The sequence below is a fragment of the Cervus elaphus genome, chromosome 30, assembly GCF_910594005.1.
Source record: "Cervus elaphus chromosome 30, mCerEla1.1, whole genome shotgun sequence".
Taxonomy (NCBI): domain Eukaryota; kingdom Metazoa; phylum Chordata; class Mammalia; order Artiodactyla; family Cervidae; genus Cervus; species Cervus elaphus.
This window is the reverse complement of record NC_057844.1, coordinates 72,336,869-72,358,828: the sequence shown is the minus strand read 5'-3', so window position 1 is coordinate 72,358,828 and position 21,960 is coordinate 72,336,869. Positions and strand designations below refer to the sequence as shown.

Here is a 21,960-nt window from a genome sequence, read left to right as displayed (position 1 = left end):
TTCCTGAAAGATTTCCAAAGTTTTGACATTTTGTCTTTTGAGAAGTCTGTGGAGGAAATGATGTTGAGGGTCATGGTGTTTACTTTTGATGACTTGGATTTGTGTTGAGTGTTTGGTTTTCTTTGATGGGAGAGAAGGGGACCTTCAAGGGGTGACAAGAGGGAAGAAGTAGGTTGTGGGGTGGAGTAGCCATTTGGCAGGGTGAGCAAGTGTTGCAGTTTTCTACCTTTAATTTTGGGAAAGAAATTTGCTTTCCCTAAGTCTTACTTAGGGGAGAAGCCTCAGTGTCCCCCACCTTACTGGTTTAGGATTTTAACTTTTGCCTTAGGGAAAAGATGATTGGTAACATTTCTTCCAAACCAGCACCTTCAATAACTGGCTGATGGTAAACCATGGATGAAAATTGTTTTTTAGCTTGATTCCAAGGAACATCCCAGCTTCTAGAGAGTAGAGACATATTGACACAGTGTCCCTTGGGGCCAAGACCCTGAGAACCTCCCCAGCCTGGTTTCCTTGTGATGTTCCAACAGAGTCTGGGCTCTGTTTTCCTGTTGTACTGATGTGTGAAGTTTGGGGTGGGTACAAGTGAATGTGTTTGTCCCAGTGTCTCAGTTCATAAAGACTTTTAAGAAGGTGATAAAGAGTGTGTCTCCCACACATGAACCATTTTGACTTTCTGTTAGGCTGAGATGTTGAAAGAACAGGGGGACAGGGATGGGCTGCCAGCAGAGCTTGTTTATATGGAAGCAAATTTCTTACCCTTCTTCTGGTGCTAGTGATAAAGAACTTGCCTGCCAATGCAGGAGTCATAAAGAGACACGGGTTTGATTCCTGGGTGAGGAATATTCCCTGAAGAAGGAAATGGCAACCCACTCCAGTATTCTTGCCTGGGAAATCCCATGGACAGAGGAGCCTGGTGGACTACAGTCCACAGGGTCACAAAGAGTTGGACGTGACTGAAGTGACCTAGCACCAGCACCCCAAGAATCACTTGGTATTTTGTCAAATGCATTCTAAAGCACTGGTGGTAGTGTTTATTGAGCTTCTAGAGTGTAGTGAGCACAAAATACTAAGGCTTCATTGTCTTTGAATGTAAAATTTTGGCTTAAGGTTAAAACTATTGTCTGCTTGTCTAATAGTAGATAGAGATTTTCTTTTCAGGTGAATCATGAGTGTAGTGTTTTGCCAAAAATGCCCTTTTAATATGCTAATGGTAAAAGTAATTCTTGTGTTAAGAAAACCGGTAAAGCTTGCATTTCTAACTAAGCCTTTTTTCCTTTTAGGAAGGCACCAGAGTAGTTCAGCCCATATTTTTGGGGAAAATGATTAATTATTTTGAAAACTCCAATCGCATGGATTCTGCCGCCTTGCATGAAGCCTATGGCTATGCGGCAGGGCTGAGCGCCAGCGTGCTCGTGTGGGCTGTTCTGCACCACTTGTACTTCTATCACATTCAGCGCGTAGGGATGAGGCTGAGAGTAGCCGTGTGCCATATGATCTACCGCAAGGTAAGTGTCACTCGGTTCCACAGTGTGTACCTCCCCTGAAGCATCAGTAAAGTTCCAACTTTAGGGAAAGTTCTCTGTAAACTAAAAATTTTGTAACTGGGTCGTTTATACTTTACTGGAGAAGCTTGCTATTTGCACCAAGTCAAGTTTCTTTTTGTTGCTGTTTAAGCAAACTTTTCCAATATATAATAAAAAGTTTTCTACTGAGATTGGATCAGGGCTACATTTTATGACTTTTAGCCACATAATATCCACTAAATCTGTAACGAAATCTAATTAAAAAATTAAAGTATCAAAGGTATGCCATTGATTTTCAGTGTTTTCGTGCCTATTTCTCATAGTGGTATTTCTGGAAATTTTGTTGTTGTTCAGTAGAATCTTCAAAGCTGTATTTAAAAGTGAGCTTCAGGATTGGATCCATAAAATTAAATCTTGGAGAACAGAATGGATTTGAGAAAGGGAATGATTATATTTTTCAATGGCCCATTTAATCACATTCAGTACTGTTGTGTTAACTAAAGAAAAATATAAATATAATTCAGGCTAAATACAGACTCACTATATGCTATATGTTATAGTTACAATTGTTTTATTGGTATTAAAGAAAATAATTGGATATTTTGGATAAAACTTGAAAATTTTTATTGTCTTTAGTAATTTGGGATAGATTTTGTTGCTGTTCTTTCAAGTTATCTTCATAATACTATGTTTTCTTTTTGTCTTTAGTATGTATTATACAAGTTTTAATAGGACCTGATTTGATGTGTTCAGTGATTTTTATATTGAGAAATGCCACACAACTATTTCATAGCTTACCCTGATCTTAGCTAGTGTAAAAGGAATTAGGATTTCAGGTGTTTTTACAAAGAAATTGCCACAGATACACCATGTCAACTGTTGAAGGGCTCTGTGTAAACTTGTTTCTCAGTATCTTGTTGCCCTGGGTTATTTGCTTTAAAAAAATCATTATTGTATTATATACTTGAATTTTTCTGTGAGAGTAGATCTGAAGTGTTCTCAAGTGAAAGTGTGAAAGTGAAAGTTGCTCAGTCATGTCCGACTCTTTGCGACCCCATGGACTATGTAGTCCTTGGAATTCTCCAGCCCAGAATACTGGAGTGGGTAGCCTTTCCTTCTCCAGGGGATCTTTCCAACCCAGGGATCGGACCCAGGTCTCCCACATGGCAGGCATATCCTTTGTCAGCTGAGCCACAAGGGAAGCCCTAAGTGTTCTCAGAAGACACACAAAACGGTAACTACATAAAGTGTGAATATGTTAATTGGTTTTACTACAGAAATCATTTCCCAATGTATATTTTTAACAAACATCATGTTGTCCAACTTAATACATACAATTTTTACTAAAAAATAAAATCCTAATCAAAAGCTAAAACCAAACAATTTAAATTGAAATTACCGTGTTTTTTTTTTTTTTTTTTTTACCTAGTTGCTACTTATGCTGCTTATCTAGAGCTTCTGTTTCTTGGGAATGTTTTTCTTGGCAAAATATAAAGTGTCTTCTCCTCATCTTTCCTTGAGCAGAGTCTTGTTAATCTCAGCGCTGTAGGAACCCAGGGCCCCTGGCATCTCATTGTGTGTGTTTGGCACAAGTGCTGGTTTCCTCCTGGGTGACATGGAAATGGCAGTGGTGACTGTACACTCTAGCCAGTGTTCTTAATTGTCTCCCATCATATATTTTTATTCTCTTGCACCTTTCACTGTTTAGGAGATGAGTACTCAGATTTCTCCACAAGTTAGCTAGATGTTTGTCCTTCTAGATCGTGCTTAGCTCCCATAAGTATGTGTGAAATTTCACCAGAACTGCACTGTGAAAACCTTCAGTTAAGTGTGAGGTCATGGTTCAGTCAAAGCTCACTCTTTGCTGCACAAGTGAGCCATTGTCCACCTGCTTTTCTTCCTCTTCCCACTAACCCTTTGGAGTGTCACCTTTGGGAAATTTTTAGGCTCTTTTTAGCTGAACTTTGAATGATCTTATGGGATGTGTCATAAAGAAAATGATTTGTCATTTCTACAAGTTTGGTAAAGTTATTTTTGGCTTTTGGTCATTGATTTTTAAAAATTATTATAAAATATACACAACATAAAATTTACAGTTTTAACTAATTTGGGGAACATTGTTTAGTGACATTACTGACATGAAGAGCTGACTCATTGGAACAGACCCTGATGATGGGAAAGATTGAAGGCAAAAGGAGACAGGGGTGGCAGAAGATGAGATGTTTAGATACCTTCACTGACTCAATGGACATGAATTTGAGCAAACTTCAGGAGATAATGGAGGACTGAGGAGACTAGTGTGCTGTAGTCCATGGCATTGCAAAGAGTTGGGCATGACTTAGTGGCTGAACAACAACAATTTAGTGGCATTAGAAACATTTACATTGTTGAGGAAAGAACACTGCTCTTCATCTCCAGAATTTCATCTTTACAAAGTGATCCTCTGCATCCAATAAACACTAATTCTCCAGCCACACCACCCCCACCCCTACCAGCCATCACCATTCTACTTCAATCTTTGAATTTGACTCGGTGTCCCATGTAAGTGGAATTGTAAAATATTTGTCATTTTGTGTCTTGTTTATGTCATGTAGCACAATGTCTTAAGGGTTCATTGATGGTGGAGCAGGTGTCAAATTTAATTCCATTTTACAACTGAATATTATTCCATCATAGGTATATACAGCATTCTCTGTATCCATTCATCTGTTAGTGAACATTTGGGTTGTTTCTACCTTTTGGCTATTGTGATCATTGCTGCTCTGAACACAAATGTATAAATATCTGTTGAAGTTCATACATTCAGTTCTTTTGAGTGCATTCCCAGAAGTGGAATTGCTGTATTATATGCTAATTTTGTGTTTAGTTTTTTGAGGAACTGCCATACTCTCTTCTATGGCAGCTAAATTGTTTTACATTCCCACTTTATCATTGATTTTTATGTTTAACCTGAGGACTAATGTTTTATGAACCATGAGACACTGTTTGGATCCAATTGGTGGTCTTTGAAGCAGCTCATGGTGTCTGTTCAGGTTTTTCAGGTCTCTAGGGCATTTTTCTTAACAAATAAAGGAATTGTGCAGCAGAGGCTGTGTTTTTTGTAAAGTCAGCAGACTGGCATTAAGAACAGAGGTTCCTCACAGGAACAGTGTTTTGAACATTATACTTACTCATTTCAGAATGAATAAACTAAGCCCAAAGTGTTTAAAAGAGGTCATGTACAGAATTAATAATCGATTTCAGATTTATGGTCCATCCAAGTCTTCTAATTTCTTTCTTTAAGGCAGCCTTTCCACTCTCATCTAGTTTGCCTCAAATTTATTTTGATTTGTTCTTAAGTCTAAATCAACATCACTTTATCCTTCAGGCAGGTTCAAGTTCATTGAGTAACAGGATGGGGGATTTTGCTTCTACCTCCTGCTCCTCCCTTTGCTGTTCTTGTGGGTGGGCCTGCCGCCACATTGAGGAGATGAAGGATGAATGTAGGTCCCTAGAGCCCTGCTGTTGGGGGTCACCCTCTTTGTCCTAGCACTGCTCAAGACCCCATGAAAACACATTTCATTTTGCTATGTTGTAAGATTGACTTGGTATCACCTTAGCAACCCAATTCTCTGTATCTTTCTCTTTACTAGGTACTTCGTCTGAGTAGCTCGGCCATGAAGAAGACCACCACAGGCCAGATAGTCAACCTGATGTCCAATGATGTGAACAGGTTTGATCAGGTGAGCTGCCCCTGAGGGATTCTCTTCCAGTTCCCATCCTTCTTACTGAGTGTAGCTTATTGGGATGCCAGGTGCAAGGGTTTGGTGTCAGTCAGGGTTCTGTTGAGGACCTAAGACAAGGGTCCTTTTTATCTAACTCTCATTTCTTTTGTGTGCAACTTAGATGTAACAATGTGTGTTGTCCTGTGGGTGAGAATTTTGTTTTTCTAATAATAGGCAGCAATGTTCTTTCCCAGCTTGGTTAGTGTCCCTAGGGGTCCTCCTGGTGTGGCCCTTCTTGGCACGTGGTATTGGTGTTGGTGTTACTGGACTGTCTTCCTCCTCCTCTGGATGATGAAGGCCTGGTGGGCAGGGGTTGTTCTTTCCCCTGTGTCATATTCAGTGCCTGCTGTGTAGGGAGCCTGCGAGGAATATGCCAGGTGGGTGATCCTCAGCCAAACACAACCTCCTCTCCACCATCCCACTGCACATTTTTTTCCCCACTTACTTTATGAATAGATCACATTACCCAGGGCATTGTAGCTGTTGGTCAGATCTGTATTGCACTAGACTGCTTCCCCTTCAATTATTCCTTCATCAAACAAGAAGTAAGACTTCTACTCAGTTTCAGGGATAAATTAGGCTTAGTTTTTGCCCTGAAAAAGCCACAGCCTGTCAGGGAGGTAAATACTTAAGTAATTACTGGAGAGAGTAGTAGGTACCGTAATATAGGCTCTCCTGGGGAGATGGTGGTTGAATTTTGGAACAAAGAGAGTTGGGGAAGCCCTGAGCTCATCTGTGTTGTGGATAAAATTCAGATCTTCCTCCCAGTGCTGCTGGTTGTGTTCTCCCTGGCTGGCCCTGAGCTGCCCTGGAACAGCATCATCTGGGGTGGATGTGTGGATTTCTGCTTTGGCAAGTTTAAAACCCACTGTGATCATTTCTGTTTTGGTTCCTGTATCTTCTTTACAAGCACATTATTTCTGTACTATGTCCTTACTGTTTTTTTTTTTTTTTATAACATCCTAAGAATGCTTATCTTTTTCTTTAAGGTAACGATGTTCTTGCACTATCTGTGGGTGGGGCCACTGCAGGCTATTGCAGTGACCACCCTGCTCTGGATGGAAACAGGAATATCATGTCTTGCTGGGATGGCAGTTCTCATTTTCCTTCTGCTGTTGCAAAGCTGCTTTGGGATGTGGTTTTCATCACTCCGGTAAGAGAAACACTGGTTTAAAAAATAGGTAACATATATTTGGTAACAACTACAATCTATTGGGTGCTTTTGTTTAAAAAATAAAATGCCTTCTCTGGTGTTTTCTTTGTGTCTGTTGTAGACCCTTCAGACTTAGTTTAGCCAGTGTGGCTCCAGCTTTAAGCCGAAGGATAATCTTGAAGCAGGAAAAGTATGGTATTTTCCAGACCCTCCCAGCACCGTACCTGAATATGTAGAGTGTCCCTAAGCACAATGTACCTATATTGAAGTTATTTAAACATTATTAAATAGTAATAATCCTACAGGCTCAATCTTAGCTGCATGTATTTTTGTTATTCTTGGGTTAGAGTGATTTTTCCAGTATGTATATTCATGTCTTATTTTTAATTGAACATTTCCATTAATTTATAAATGCCCAAGGACAGAGTCAGTTTTGATTAATTTTTATATTCAATTTATTTATTTTAATTGGAGGCTAATTACTTTACAATATTGTGGTGATTTTTGCCATACATTGACATGAATCAGCCACCTGTATATATGTGTCCCCCATTCTGAACACCCCTCACACCTCCCTCCCCATCCCATCCCTCTGGGTTGTCCCAGTACACCAGCTTTGAGTGTTCTGTTTCATGCATTGAACTTGAACTGGTCATCTATTTCACATATGGCAATATATATGTTTCAATGCTGTTCTCTCAAATCATCCCACTCTCACTTTCTCCCACAGAGTCAAAAAGTCTATTTGTTACATCTGTGTCTCTTTTGCTGTCTCACATGTGGGATCACTGTTACCATCTTCCTAAATTCCATATATATGCATTAATATACTGTATTGATGTTTTTTCTTTCTGACTCACTTCACCCTGTATAATAGGCTCCAGTTTCATCCACCTCATTAGAACTGATTCAAATGTGTTCTTTTTAATAGCTGAGTAATATTCCATTGTGTATATGTACCACAGCTTTCTCATCCATTCATCTGCTGATGGATATCTAGGTTGCTTCCATGTCCTAGCTATTGTAAACAGTGCTGTGATAAACATTGGGGTACACATGTCTCTTTCATTTCTGGTTTCCTCAGTGTGTATGCCCAGCAGTGGGATTGCTGGGTCATATGGCAGTTCTATTTCCAGTTTTGTAAGGAATCACCACACTGTTCTCCAGAGTGGTTGTACTAGTTTGCATTTCCACCAACAGTGTAAGAGGGTTCCCCTTTCTCCACACACACTCCAGCATTTATTGTTTGTAGAATTTTTGATAGCAGCCATTCTGACCATCATGAGATCGTACCTTGTTGTGGTTTTGATTTGCATTTCTCTGATAATGAGTGATGTTGAGAATCTTTCCATGTGTTAGCCATCTGTATGTCTTCTTTGGAGAAATGTCTGTTTAGTTCTTTGGCCCATTTTTGTATTGGGTCATTTATTTTTCCAGTATTGAGCTGCATGAGCAGCTTGTATATTTTTAAGATTAATTCTTTGCCAGTTGCTTCATTTGCTACTGTTTCTCCCATTCTGAAGGCTGTCTTTTCACCTTGTTTATAGTTTCCTTCATTGTGCAAGAGCTTTTAAGTTTAACTAGTTTCCATTTGTTTATTTTTGCTTTTATTTCCATTACTCTGGGAGGTGGGTCATAGAGGATCTTTCCGTGATTTATGTCAGAATGTTTTGCCTATGTTTTCCTCTAGGAGTTTTATAGTTTCTGGTCTTACATTAAGACCTTTCATCCATTTTGAGTTTATTTTTGTGTATGTTGTTAGAAAGTGTTCTAGTTTCATTCTTTTACAGGAAGTTGACCAGTTTTCCCAGCAAAACTTGTTAAAGAGATTGCCTTTTCTCCATTGTATATTTTTGCCTCCTTTGTCAAAGATAAGGTATCCATAGGTACATGGATTTACCTCTGGGCTTTCTGTTTTGTTCCATTGATCTATATTTCTGTCTTTGTGCCAGTACCATACTATCTTGATGACTGTAGGTTTGTAGTATAGCCTGTAGTCAGGCAGGTTGATTCCTCCAGTTCCATTCTTCTTTCTCAAGATTGCTTTGGCTAGTCAAGGTTTGTTATATTTCCATACAAATTGTGAAATAATTTTTCTAGTTTTTTTTTAAAATACTGATGGTAGCCTGATAGGGATTGCATTGAATCTATAGATTGCTTTGATTAGTATACTCATTTTTGCTATATTGATTCTTCCAACCCAGGAACATGGTATATTTCTCCATCTATTTGTGTCATCTTTGATTTCTTCCATAAGTGTTTCTTAGTTTTCTATACACAGGTCTTTTGTTTCTTTATGTAGATTTATTCCTAAGTATTTTATTCTTTTCATAACAGTGGTGAATGGAATTTTTTCCTTAATTTCTCTTCTGTTTTCTCATTGTTAGTGTATAAGAATGCAAAGGATTTCTGTGTATTGATTTTATATCCTACAACTTTACTATGCTCATTGGTTAGCTCTTGTAATTTTCTAGTGGTGTCTTTAGGATTTTCTATGTAGAGGATCATGTCATTTGTAAACAGTGAGAGTTTTACTTCTTTTCCAATCTGGATTCCTTTTATTCCCTCTTCTGCTCTGATTGCTATGGCCAAAACTTCCAAAACTATGTTGAATAATAGTGGTGAGAGTGGGCACTTTTGTCTCATTCTTGACTTTAGGGGAAATGTTTTCTATTTTTCGCCACTGAGGATAATGTTTGCTGTGGGTTTAGCATATGTAGCTTTTATTACATAGAAGTATGTTCCTTCTATCCCTGCTTTCTGAAGGTTTTTTTTTTTTTTTACATCAGAAATGGATGTTGAATTTTGTCACAGGCTTTCTCTTTATCTATTGAGATAATCATATGGTTTTTATCTTTCAATTTGTTAATGTGGTGTATCACATTGATTGATCTGTGAATATCAATGAATCCTTGCATCCCTGGGATAAAGCCCACTTGGTCATGATGTATGAACTTTTTAATATGCTGCTGGATTCTCTGCTAGAATTTTGAGAATTTTTACATCTCTGTTCATCAGTGATATTGGCCTACAGTTTTCTTTTTTTGTGGCATCTTTGTCTGGTTTTGATATTAGGGTGATGTTGGCCTCATAGAATGAGTTTGGGAGTTTCCTTTCCTCTGCAATTTTCTGGAAGAGTTTGAGTAGGATAGGTGTTAGCTCTTTTTTTGGTAGAATTCACCTGTGAAGCCATCAGGTCCTGGGTTTTTGTTTGTTGGAAGATTTTTGATTACAGTTCTGATTTTCATGTTTGTGATCGATCTGTGAGGATTTTCTATTTCTTCCTGGTTCAGTTTTAGAAGGTTGTACTTTCCTAAGAATTTGTCCATTTCTTCCAAGTTGACCATTTTATTCACATATAGTTGCTGATACTAGTCTCTTGTGATCCTTTGTATTTCTGTGTTGTCTGTTGTGATTTCTCCATTTTCATTTCTAATTTTGTTGATTTGATTCTTCTCCATTTTTTTCCTTGGTGAGTCTGGCTAATGATTTGCCTATTTTATTTACCTTCTCAAGGAACCAGCTTTTAGTTCTGTTGATTTTTGCTATAGTCTCCTTTGTTTCTTTTTCATTAATGTCTGCTCTAATTTTTATGATTTCTTTCCATCTACTAACCCTGGGTTTCTTCATTTGTTTTTATTTTCTAGTTGGTTTAGATGTAAAGATAGGTTATTTATTTGATTTTTCTCTTGTTTCTTGAGGTAAGTGTGTATTGCTATGAACCTTCATCTTAGCACTGCTTTTATTATATCCTATAGGTTTTGAGTTTGTTGGGTTTTCATTTTCATTTGTTTCTATGCATATTTTGGTTTCCTTTTTGATTTCTTGCATGATTTGCTGGTTATTCAGAAGCATGTTGTTTAGCCTCCATATGTTTGTATTTTTAATAGTTTTTTTCCTCTAGTTGACATCTAATCTTACCACACTGTGATCCAAAAAGATGCTTGAAATGATTTCAATTTTTTGTGTGTTTTGAATTTACTAAGGCTAGATTTATGGCCCAGGATGTGATCTATCCTGGTGAATGTTCCATGTGCACTTGAGAAAAAGGTGAAATTCATTGTTTTGGGTGAAATGTCCTATAGATATCAATTAGGTCTAACTGGTCCATTGTATCATTTAAATTTTGTGTTTCCTTGCTAATTTTCTGCTTGATTGGTCTATCCATAGGTGTGAGTGGGGTACTAAATTTCCCCACTGTTATTGAGTTACTGTTAATTTCCCCTTTCAAACTTGTTAACATTTGCCTTAGGTATTGAGGTGCTCCAATGTTGGGTGTATGAAAGTGAAAGCTGCTCAGTCATGTCTGACTCTTTGCGACCCCATAGACTTTACAGCCCATGGAATTCTCCAGGCCAGAATCCTGGAGTGGGTAACCTTTCCCTTCTCCAGGGGACTTCCCACCCCAGGGATTGAACCCAGGTCTCCCACATTGCAGTCAGATTCTTTACCAGCTGAGCCACAAGGGAAGCCCAAGAATACTGGAGTGGGTCTCCTATCCCTTCTCCAGTGGATCTTTCTGACCCAGGAATTGAACTGGGGTCTCCCATATTGCAGTCTGATTCTTTACCAGCTGAACCACAAGGGAAGGCCAAGAATACTGGACTGGGTAGCCTATCTCTTCTCTAGAAGATCTTCCTGACCCAGGAATTAAATCGGGGGTCTCCTGCATTGCAGGCAGATTCTTTACAAACTGAGCTATGAGGGAAGCCCTTGTTGGGTGCATATATATTTATAATTGTTATATCTTCTTCTTGGATTGGTCCTTTGACCATTATGCAGTGTCCTTCCTTGTCTCTCTTTACAGCCTTTCTTTCAAAGTCTATTTTATCCGATATGAGTATTGCTACTCCTGCTTTCTTTTGGTTTCCGTTTGTATGAAATACATTTTCCAGCCCTTCACTTTCAGTCTGTTTGTGTCCCTTGGTTTGAGGTGGGTCTCTTGTAGACAGCATATATAGGGGTTTGTTTTTGTATACTTTCAGCCAGTCTTTGTCTTTTGATTGGGGCATTCAACCCATTTACATTTAAGGTAATTATTGATAATTATGATCCTGTTGGCATTTATTTTGTTGTTTTGGGTTTGAGTTTATAAACCTTTTCTGTGTTTCCTATCTAGAGAAGATCCTTTAGCATTTGTTAGAGATCTGGTTTGGTGGTGCTGAATTCTCTCAGCTTTTGCATGTCTGTAAAACTTTTGACTTCTCCTTCATATTTGGATAAGATGCTGGGTTTTGTAATCTGGGTTGTAGGTATTTGTCTTTCATCACTTTAAGTATGTCCTGCCATTCCTTTCTGGCCTGAAGAGTTTCTATTGAAAGGTCAGCTGTTATCCTTGTGGGGATCTCCTTGTGGGTTATTTGTTGCTTTTCCCTTGCTGCTTTTAATATTTTCTCTTTGTGTTTGATCTTTGTTAGTTTGATTAATATGTGTCTTTGGGTGTTTTACCTTGGGTTTATCATATTTGGGACTCTCTGAGTTTCTTGGACTTTGGTGGCTATTTCCTTCCCCATTTTAGGGAAGTTTTCAACCACTATCTCCTCAAATTTTCTCATGCCCTTTCTTTTTATCTTCTTCTTCTGGGACTCCTATGATTTGAATGTTGGGGCATTTTACATTGTCCCAGAGGTCTCTGAGGTTGTCCTCAGTTCTTTTAATTCTTTTTTATTTTTTCCTCTCTGCTTCATTTATTTCCACCATTCTATCTTCCATCTCACTTATCCTATCTTCTGCCTCAATTATTCTACTGTTGGTTCCCTCCAGAGGGCTTTTGATCTCAGTTATTGCTTTATTCATTATTGATTGACTCTTCTTTATCTCTTCTAGGTCTTTGTTAAACATTTCTTGCATCTTCTCAATCCTTGTCTCTAGTCTATTTATCTGTAACTCCATTTTGTTTTCAAGATTTTGGATCATCTTTACTATCATTATGATGAATTCTTTTTCAGGTAGACTCCCTATCTCCTCCTCTTTTGTTTGATTTTCTGGGCATTTATCATGTTCCTTTACCTATTGAATATTTCTCTGCCTTTTCATTTTGTTTAGATTGCTGTGTTTGGGGTTCCCTTTCTGTTTGCTGGCAGTTCATGGTTCCTCTGTATTGTGGAGCCTTCTCCCTGTGGGTGGGGTTGGACTAGTGATTTGTCAAGGTTTCCTGGTTAGGGGAGCTTGTGTCTGTGTTCTGGTGGGTGGAAATGGATCTCTTCTCTCTGAAGTGCCATGAAGTGTCCGGTAGTGAGTTTTGGGGTGTCTATGGGTTTGGCATGGCTTTGGGCAGCCTGTCTTTTAATGCTCAGGGCTGTGTTCCTGCTTTAATGGAGAATTAGCGTGGTATATCTTGCTCTGGAACTCTTGGGTGGAGCTGGTTTCAGTGTAGGGATGTAGCCTTTTGGGTAAGCTCTCGTCTATTAATATTCCCTGGAATCAGGAATTCTCTGATGTTCTCAAGTTTTGGAGTTTAACCTTCTCCCTCTGGCTTTCAGTCTTATTCTTGCAGTAGTCTCAAGACTTCTCCATCCATATAACACAGATGATAAATCATCTAGGTTAATGGTGAAACAATTCTCCACAGCGAGGGACACCCAGAAAGGTTCATAGACTTACATGGAGAAGAGAAGAGGGAGAAGGGAGATAGAGGTGACCAGGAGGAAAAGAGGGGGAGTCAAAAGGGGAGAGAGCAATCTAACCAGTAATCAATTACCTAAGTGCTCTCCACAGACTGGAACACCCAGAGAGATTCACAGAGTTACACAGAGAAGAAAAGAGTGAGAAGGAAGGTAGAGGGGTGACCAGGAGGAAAAGAGGGGACTCAAGAGGGGAGAGACCAATCTAGCCTTTAATCAGTTCCCTAAGTGTTCTCCACAGCCCAGAACACCCAGAGACATTCACAGAGTTAAGTAGAGAAGAGAAAGGGGAGGGAGGAGATAGAGGTGACCTGGGGCAGAAAAAGGAGAGTAAAAAAGGGAGACAGCAATAAAGCCAGCCAGCAATTTCACACCCCTAAGAGAAAATGGGCACTGAAGATTAGATTCCTAAAGGTACAAAATTGAAAACAAATACCAAAAAGCAAAGATTAAAAATCTAGAGTAGAGGTTAGACTCTCAGAAGTACAATATTAAAATTACAAAACAATCACAAAATTATATGAATTTGCTTTAAAAATGGGGTCTTCAGAGGAATCGGGTGGAGAGGGAGGTGGGAGGGGGGATTGGGATGGGGAATACATGTAACTCCATGGCTGATTCATGTTAATGTATGACAAAACCCACTGCAATGTTGTGAAGTAATTAGCCTCCAACTAATAAAAATAATTGGAAAAAAAATAAAAATGGGGTCTTTTTTTTGCAAGATAATAGTAGGCTATAAAAATGAAAATTAAAGGAGTAATAAGGAACTTAAATTAAAAAATTAAAAAGTAATAATAGTAAAAATATATCTAGGAATTTCTCTGGAGCTATTGTGGGCATTGTGGGGTCAGTTCAGTTTCAGATAGTTCCTTGTTCCAGCTTGTACTTCTTCTCAAGGTCTATAGGCTCCTCCAATGTTTAGTCAATGTTAACTACAGGGTTTTAATATGTTGCACCTGTCACTTCCAGAGTGGTCCCCTCTTCTTTGTTTATTTTGGCTTCCTCTGTTTGCAAATCTCTTCAGTATCTTATTTCCATCCTGACACAAGGGGGCAAAGGTGGTCACTTGTTTAGGCTCACTTGTTCAGTTGCGTTGTGGGGAGGGAGGGACACTGCAAACAGATTTCGCTGGCATGTATGGGGAGTGTTCACAGTGTAAGGACCACACTGGGTTTGCCAAAGCTCAAGGTGGCATGTGCTTCTTGGGTCTACACTGCTCAGGCTCTAGGGTGCTCTGCAGGGGTACTGTCCAAAGCGGGCCTTCCTTTTTGGTCACTTCACAGGTCTAAGCCACTCAGGTTCTTGGCTATTCCACAAGGGCACAGAGTCAGCTGGGTGTGCATTTTGTGCCCTTCCCAGGTCCAAGCAGCTCAGGGGACCAGGTGCTTGGCGAGTGTACTGTCCCAGGTGGGTCGTGCATCTTAATCACCTCCCTGGTCCTGGCTGGTTGGTATCCCAGGTGAGCCACAAGAGCACCATCTCAGGTGTGCCATGTGAGAAGTGTGTCTCCTCTGGGGAGCTGATCTCAGGCTGCAACACTCCTGGCAGGTGTCAACTGTCCAGGATCCCAGGAGGACGTGGTTAGCAACTGGGAGGCTGCTCACAGTTTGGTGGAGGATGCCGGTCCCTGGGGTGGAGATTGCAGCAGCCCCTTGCCCTGAAGCTTTGGCTGTCACACGCCTGCCTCTCTGCCTCTGAGGGGTGGGGCTGGGGGCGGGAGGGGAGCTGGGGGGCTGTATGCAGCCGGCTAGCTCTTCTTTGGTGTTAGCTCAATCCTTTGTTCTATGAGCAGGCCAGGCTGTGCATTAGAGCATTTCACGGGAAAGTTCTTTTTTTAAATTTTCTCTCTGGCAATCCCACAGTTTGGGTTTCTATCTCGTGTTAATTCCCTCAGAATGTCCTCAGGGCTTTGAGGCCCAGTCCTTATCTTAAGCACTGATTATGCAGCCCGTGACTCCCTGTCCAGTCCATACTTGTTGATAGTGGATGTGACTGTCTGGGCTACTTCTCCACTGGCAGCTGCGGTTAGGTGCATATTCTGTGTTTTTTTGTTTGTTTGTTTTTCTCCTGGTTTTGTTGCCCTCTGAGATTCCAAAACTCCCCGCAGACCCACCTGTGAGAGGGGCTCCTACTGTGTGGAAACTTCTCCTCCTTCACAACTCCTCCCCAGGACAGGTATCTGTCCCTAATTCTTTTGTCTCTCTTTCTGTCTTTTATATTTTGTCCTACCTCTTTTCAAAGAGAATAGGCTGCACTTCTTGTTGCCTGGTGTCCTCCACCAGCATTTAGAAGTTGTTTTGTGAAAGTTGTTCAGCATGCAAATGATCTTTTGATGAATTTGTGGGGGTAAGTGGTCTCCCCATCCTATTTCTCTGCCATCTTGGGACCGCCCCCAGTCTTGATTAATTATGTCTTTATTAGGACTTCTCTGGTGGCTTAGATGGTAAAGCATCTGCCTACAATGTGGGAGACCCAGGTTTGATCCCTGGGTCGGGAAGACCCTCTGGAGAAGGAAATGGCAACCCACTCCAGTACTCTTGCCTCAAAAATCCCATGGACAGAGTGTGATAGGCTACAGTCCATGGGGTCGCAAAGAGTTGGACACGACTGAGTGACTTCACTTTAACTTTCATAAAGTCCCACAGTCTCAGCAGCATATGTGATAGAGAATAACTGGTGATGAAGGGCCTAGTGGTGATGAGTTAGAGCTGAGGCAGGTTCCAGAGGGTTGGAAGTGGGTCATTGTCCAGATTGTCAGGTGGTGAAGATGTGTAGTTTGAAGCTAGTTGAGTTCTTTTGTGTCAGTGTGTACCATTATGTGTGGCATTTTTCTTTACTTGAAATTTCTTTTCCTCTCTTTGCTGTGGAGAGATGTTCCTTATCCTTCAAGGCCCTGTTCCAGTGCTACAAGGTCTCTGAAGTTTTTCTTGTTCTCCTTTCCTGGTATTATTAACAGCCTCATTTTTTCTGTTCCCCAGAGTTTTATTCCTATTTTATTACAGCACAGACACTGTTTTCCTGTTAGATTCCTTTCTGCCTTTCCTGTTCACCCACCATCTTCTTGGGCAGATCGTTTGTATCTGACTCATTTCAAGTCTTCCTTGGCTGATATTGCAAGTTCTCTGAGTTAGTCTTTGAATCAGGCTGAGTTGTTGACTTCCTAGAAGTCTTTCTCTCCATCTGTTCTTTGAGTAGGACCTGCTTGTGATGTCAGCACAGAAGAGCTGTAGAGAATCATTTGATCTCTGGTCCCTCCCTGTGCCGCCTGCTGCTGCTGCCACAGAAAGTTAGTATGTGATCACTAAGGCTCATCTCTCATGTCTGTTCCCTTAGGAGTAAGACTGCAGCTCTCACAGACGACAGGATCAGGACCATGAGTGAATTTATAAGTGGCATCAAAACAGTAAAAATGTATGCTTGGGAAAAGTCACTTATAGACCTTATTACCAGATTTAGAAGGTAAGTTTTTGTATATATCACGTCATATTTTTGTACTCCCCTCCACATTTTTTACTGAATTTATTGTTTTTGGAGGATAATTACAATGTTGTGGTGGCCTCTGCTATACATCAAGATGAATCATTCATAATTTTATATACATACATACATACATATATATATATATCTCCCCTCCTTCTTGAGCCTCCGCCCTCCACCCCACCATTCCACATCTCTAGGTCATCACAAAGCACCAGGCTAGATTCCCTGTGTTATATAGCAGGAATGTTATATAGCAGCTTCTTGCTAGTTGTCTGTTTTACACATGACAGTGTATACATGTCAATGCTACTTTCTCTATCTGTCCTACCTTCTCCCTCCCCCTTTGTTTCTCCGAGATTGTTCTCTGCATCTGTGTCTCCGTTTATTCTCTGCGAATAGGTTCATCAGTTCTATTTTTCTAGATTCCAAATATATGCATTAATATTTGCTTTTCTCTTTCTGATTTACCTCATTCTGTATAACAGTTTCTAGGATCACCTATGTTACTACAGTTGACTTTTCTGAATGAATTTTGAAGTCTTACCAAGTTTTCCACATTATGGTGAACTTAAATACTATGCACTCCACCCCCAAAATGTGGCAGAAAGTTTAAATAGAAAAGGGGAGACATCATTTTAACCTGCCCCTCCACTTACTGTCTTCTTAAAGGAAAAATTTCTATATGCTTCTTACTTATACAGAAATGAATTTCCAAGTATTTCTTTGTACCACAAACCCCCCAAAAGCAGTAATTTCAAGATGTTCATATTTTTTCCTGTCTTTTATTTTTACCTAACAATACTCCTTAGTTTTTTCACTGTCTGTAAAGTTCTTTCACATATGAAAATCAGTTACAAAAGAACTCCACAAGGTAAGTTTTGTTTTCATACCCAATATAGAAACATAAACAGATACATGATGGTTAAATGTTTCAGATAGCAGAGTATGTAATTACTGGAAATCAGTCTTTAGCTGAAAAGTCCCAAGCCTTTTCTTCTTCTGATGATAGCAGGTCTATTTCCTGTCCCTCCATGACATCTGTCCTATATTGGTAGAGTTTGCATGTGAGGAAGTTTCCTCTCTGCCCCAGCTGACGTCCTCTGCTTTGTGCAATTTCAGGATCCTGGGAAGAACCTGGTTTTCTGGTTTTTCTCTTGAAGCAGGTGGCCTTTGCCTATTGTCAATGCAGGGTACAGGATGGGCTTGCTGTCATCATTTCATCTCTAAATTGTGTCCATCTCTTTATGACCCCATGTAGTTATAGCCTGCCAGGCGCCTCTGTCCATGGGATTTTCCAGGCAAGAATACTGGAGTGGGTTGCCATTTCCTCCTCCACAGAAGATGCTAGCCCTTGAGACGATGACATTCAAATTAAAACTATAGTTTGATGGAGCACAAATGGCAAGATTATAGAGACTGGATGTAACTGTATCAGGCAAAACTTTATGAATCATTATTATTCATTCCAAACAGAGCCATGAAAACACTATGTTGTTTTCTTTGTAGAATACTTTTTTACATTTTCTTGTCTTCAGTATTTTTCTACACCTTTCATTTAAATATCTGACACAGCTCCCTGTCACTTCTTACTTTGCACCTTTGTGGGGGCCCTCCCTCTGCTGGGAGTACACTCTCATCTTCCTTATTCTCTGGCCTCTGCCAACCCTGACTCCAGCTTATCTTTTCAAGATCCACATTCATGCAACTTGCTCTCACTCCGCTGCTCTGTGTTACACAATTCTGCTCTGAGCTCCTGAGGGGGCTGTGCTGCTGCCTCTTTCTAGTGTTTTGTTGTCTCACAGTTTTGGGGTATCTTATTCTCTTCCTCCACAAGTTCATGAACTCCTGGAGGTGATGGGCTGTTTCTTTCTGTCATCAGTGAGGAGCCTGGCCCAGGACTTGTGGTTTTGAATGCTTGTTGAATGAATGTTCAAACCCAGTCTCATTGGTCCAAAATGTTTAAAAGAGTGTGACTCTAAGTCTTCTTTAGTTGGAAGAGTGAAGTGGTGCTGCAGTGTGTGGTCCTGGTTTGGGGGCAGACCTCCGGGTGTGCACTGTGTAGTGTCTCCATCATGTGAGGGATAGTTTACCTGTGACTCCCTAGAAAGTGGCCACTCATACAGGGCACTTGAATTCATGCCTTGGATGTTGGTGATTGTTTAAAAATCTATTTTCTACTCTCTTTTCCAGAAAGGAAATTTCCAAGATTCTGAAAAGTTCCTACCTTAGAGGAATGAATTTGGCATCATTTTTTGCTGTAACCAAAATCATGATTTTTGTCACCTTCATCACCAATGTGGCTCTGGAAAAGGTGATTACAGCCAGCCAAGTGTTTGTGGTGGTGACGCTGTATGAGGCTCTGCGGTTTACGAGCACCCTCTACTTCCCCATGGCCATTGATGAGGTGTCAGAGGCCATCGTCAGCATCCGAAGAATCAAGGTTTGGGAACAAATAACTTTTTAAAGTTGTAGGTGTATTTTACATAAAATGCCTTATTTTATTTGGTGTGACTGTGTGCCATTTAGGTGAGGTTTAGCTCTCTGTGCCAAAGCTGGAGTCATTCCAAACTCTCTTATGTACTCTGCTCTCTTCTTTGATGGAGTATATTATAAATATCATAAGTTCCCTGCTCATTTATTGACAACAGTAGGAACAACACAGGACTCTCTACATACAAGTGATGACTTCAGGGTGATTAATATGTCTAAAGACAAGAGAAGCGAACAGGTTGCCTCTCCTTTGCTCACTCAAAACTAGATAGTGAGTGTACACAGTCCTGGAGTGAACAGGATTCCTCTCTGGGCTGGGAGGGAAAAAACTTGCTGAGAGGTCCTTGCTCCTTGGGCAGGAAGATTGACTTAGTTCTCTGTTGGAAATGGGTTCTTTCCTCCATAGGTGGTTTGCTTGTTAATTTCTGAGCTTGCCTTTAGGACCTGCCTTTTCCTCTCTGCCTCTTTTCACTGCTTAATTCTGTCTCTAACTGGACTCTTCCCTTCAAATTTGTGATTCCAACCATACCCACTATGATTTTTTCCTGGCTGTCCCTAAATTGCCTTGGGCAAATAATTTATATCATCAAGACAAGGGCCTGGCACACAGTAGGTGCTCAGTTATTCGTGTGTTTATGAATAAATCTAAAATCAAAATAAACTGGTTCTGTGAGTCAGCCTGGGCATGAGCTTGAGTGTCTAGGCTTTATGAAAAATTTGATTTGTTTCTACTTCTCCACGGTGATGGGCAGCTAGTAATAGACCTCTAGTGAAGTTAGATAGTTCTCCATGTGATTATATTTTATTTTTGGGTCTTGTCATAAAAGCCAGTCTTTTTTGTGATGAAGTTTCTATGCTATAAAAAACCATTTCCCATAAAACACATCAGTCATATGGGGTCAGTTCTGGTCCCCTGAGTTTGTCATTCTTTCTGATGGGGGCTTCTAGCAACACTTATAAGGCTTGGTCCATGCAACTTGTTAAAAAATTGCTTTTTCATGGCTTTCACATCTTGAAATAAGACATTTAGGAATATCCTTGGACTGTAGTGACATTCTTAGTGACACATTAACCTATCCAGATGGAAGCTTCATATGTGTGTTGTGCTATTGTGGTTTTGTTATTACTGCTGCCACAGCTGCTGCCCTTGGTCATAGCTACCAGTGATCTACTTGTGGTCTGGGCCCTCTTGAACCCTTTATGCATCATGCCATCTCATTTAATCAGGAAAGCAATTGAGTGCATAAACATTAGTGTCGCTGCTTTACAGGTAAGGAAACAGGTTCCTGTATCAGTTGAAATAGCTCACCCATCCTCACACAGCTTGCAAATGACAGAGGTAGGATTCTGACCAAAGCCTGATTTCTTTTTTTTTTTTTTTAAATTTTTTTTTATTAGTTGGAGGCTAATTACTTCACAACATTTCAGTGGGTTTTGTCATACATTGATATGAATCAGCCATAGATTTACACGTATTCCCCATCCCGATCCCCCCTCCCACCTCCCTCTCCACCCCATTCCTCTGGGTCTTCCCAGTGCACCAGGCCCGAGCATTTGTGTCATGCATCCCACCTGGGCTGGTGATCTGTTTCACCATAGATAGTATACATGCTGTTCTTTTGAAATATCCCACCCTCACATTCTCCCACAGAGTTCAAAAGTCTGTTCTGTATTTCTGTGTCTCTTTTTCTGTTTTGCATATAGGGTTATCGTTACCATCTTTCTAAATTCCATATATATGTGTTAGTATGCTGTAATGTTCTTTATCTTTCTGGCTTACTTCACTCTGTATAAGGGGCTCCAGTTTCATCCATCTCATTAGGACTGATTCAAATGAATTCTTTTTAACGGCTGAGTAATATTCCATGGCGTACATGTACCACAGCTTCCTTATCCATTCGTCTGCTGATGGGCATCTAGGTTGCTTCCATGTCCTGGCTATTATAAACAGTGCTGCGATGAACATTGGGGTGCACGTGTCTCTTTCAGATCTGGTTTCCTCAGTATGTATGCCCAGAAGTGGGATTGCTGGGTCATATGGCAGTTCTATTTCCAGTTTTTTAAGAAATCTCCACACTGTTTTCCATAGCAGCTGTACTAGTTTGCATTCCCACCAACAGTGTAAGAGGGTTCCCTTTTCTCCACACCCTCTCCAGCATTTATTACTTCTAGACTTTTGGATAGCAGCCATCCTGACTGGCGTGTAATGGTACCTTATTGTGGTTTTGATTTGCATTTCTCTAATAATGAGTGATGTTGAGCATCTTTTCATGTGTTTGTTAGCCATCTGTATGTCTTCTTTGGAGAAATGTCTGTTTAGTTCTTTAGCCCATTTTTTGATTGGGTCATTTATTTTTCTGGAATTGAGCTGCAGGAGTTGCTTGTATATTTTTGAGATTAATCCTTTGTCTGTTTCTTCATTTGCTATTATTTTCTCCCAATCTGAGGGCTGTCTTTTCACCTTACTTATAGTTTCCTTTGTAGTGCAAAAGCTTTTAAGTTTCATTAGGTCCCATTTGTTTAGTTTTGCTTTTATTTCCAATATTCTGGGAGGTGGGTCGTAGAGGATCTTGCTGTGATTTATGTCGGAGAGTGTTTTGCCTATGTTCTCCTCTAGGAGTTTTATAGTTTCTGGTCTTACATTTAGATCTTTAATCCATTTTGAGTTTATTTTTGTGTATGGTGTTAGAAAGTGTTCTAGTTTCATTCTTTTACAAGTGGTTGACCAGTTTTCCCAGCACCACTTGTTAAAGAGGTTGTCTTTTTTCCATTGTATATCCTTGCCTCCTTTGTCAAAGATAAGGTGTCCATAGGTTGGTGGATTTATCTCTGGGCTTTCTATTCTGTTCCATTGATCTATATTTCTGTCTTTGTGCCAGTACCATACTGTCTTGATGACTGTGGCTTTGTAGTAGAGTCTG

General features: G+C 40.1%; 1 protein-coding gene across 1 annotated transcript in view; it reads left to right on the top strand.

Moving 5' to 3' along the window:
- Positions 1–21,960, top strand: part of LOC122686763 (ATP-binding cassette sub-family C member 4-like) — a 201,940-nt gene that overhangs the window by 22,752 nt on the left and 157,228 nt on the right. The window contains 5 exon segments of the mRNA XM_043892002.1: positions 1,284–1,508; positions 5,159–5,248; positions 6,280–6,443; positions 16,403–16,528; positions 18,740–18,989. Coding sequence (XP_043747937.1) covers positions 1,284–1,508; positions 5,159–5,248; positions 6,280–6,443; positions 16,403–16,528; positions 18,740–18,989 — 855 coding nt within the window.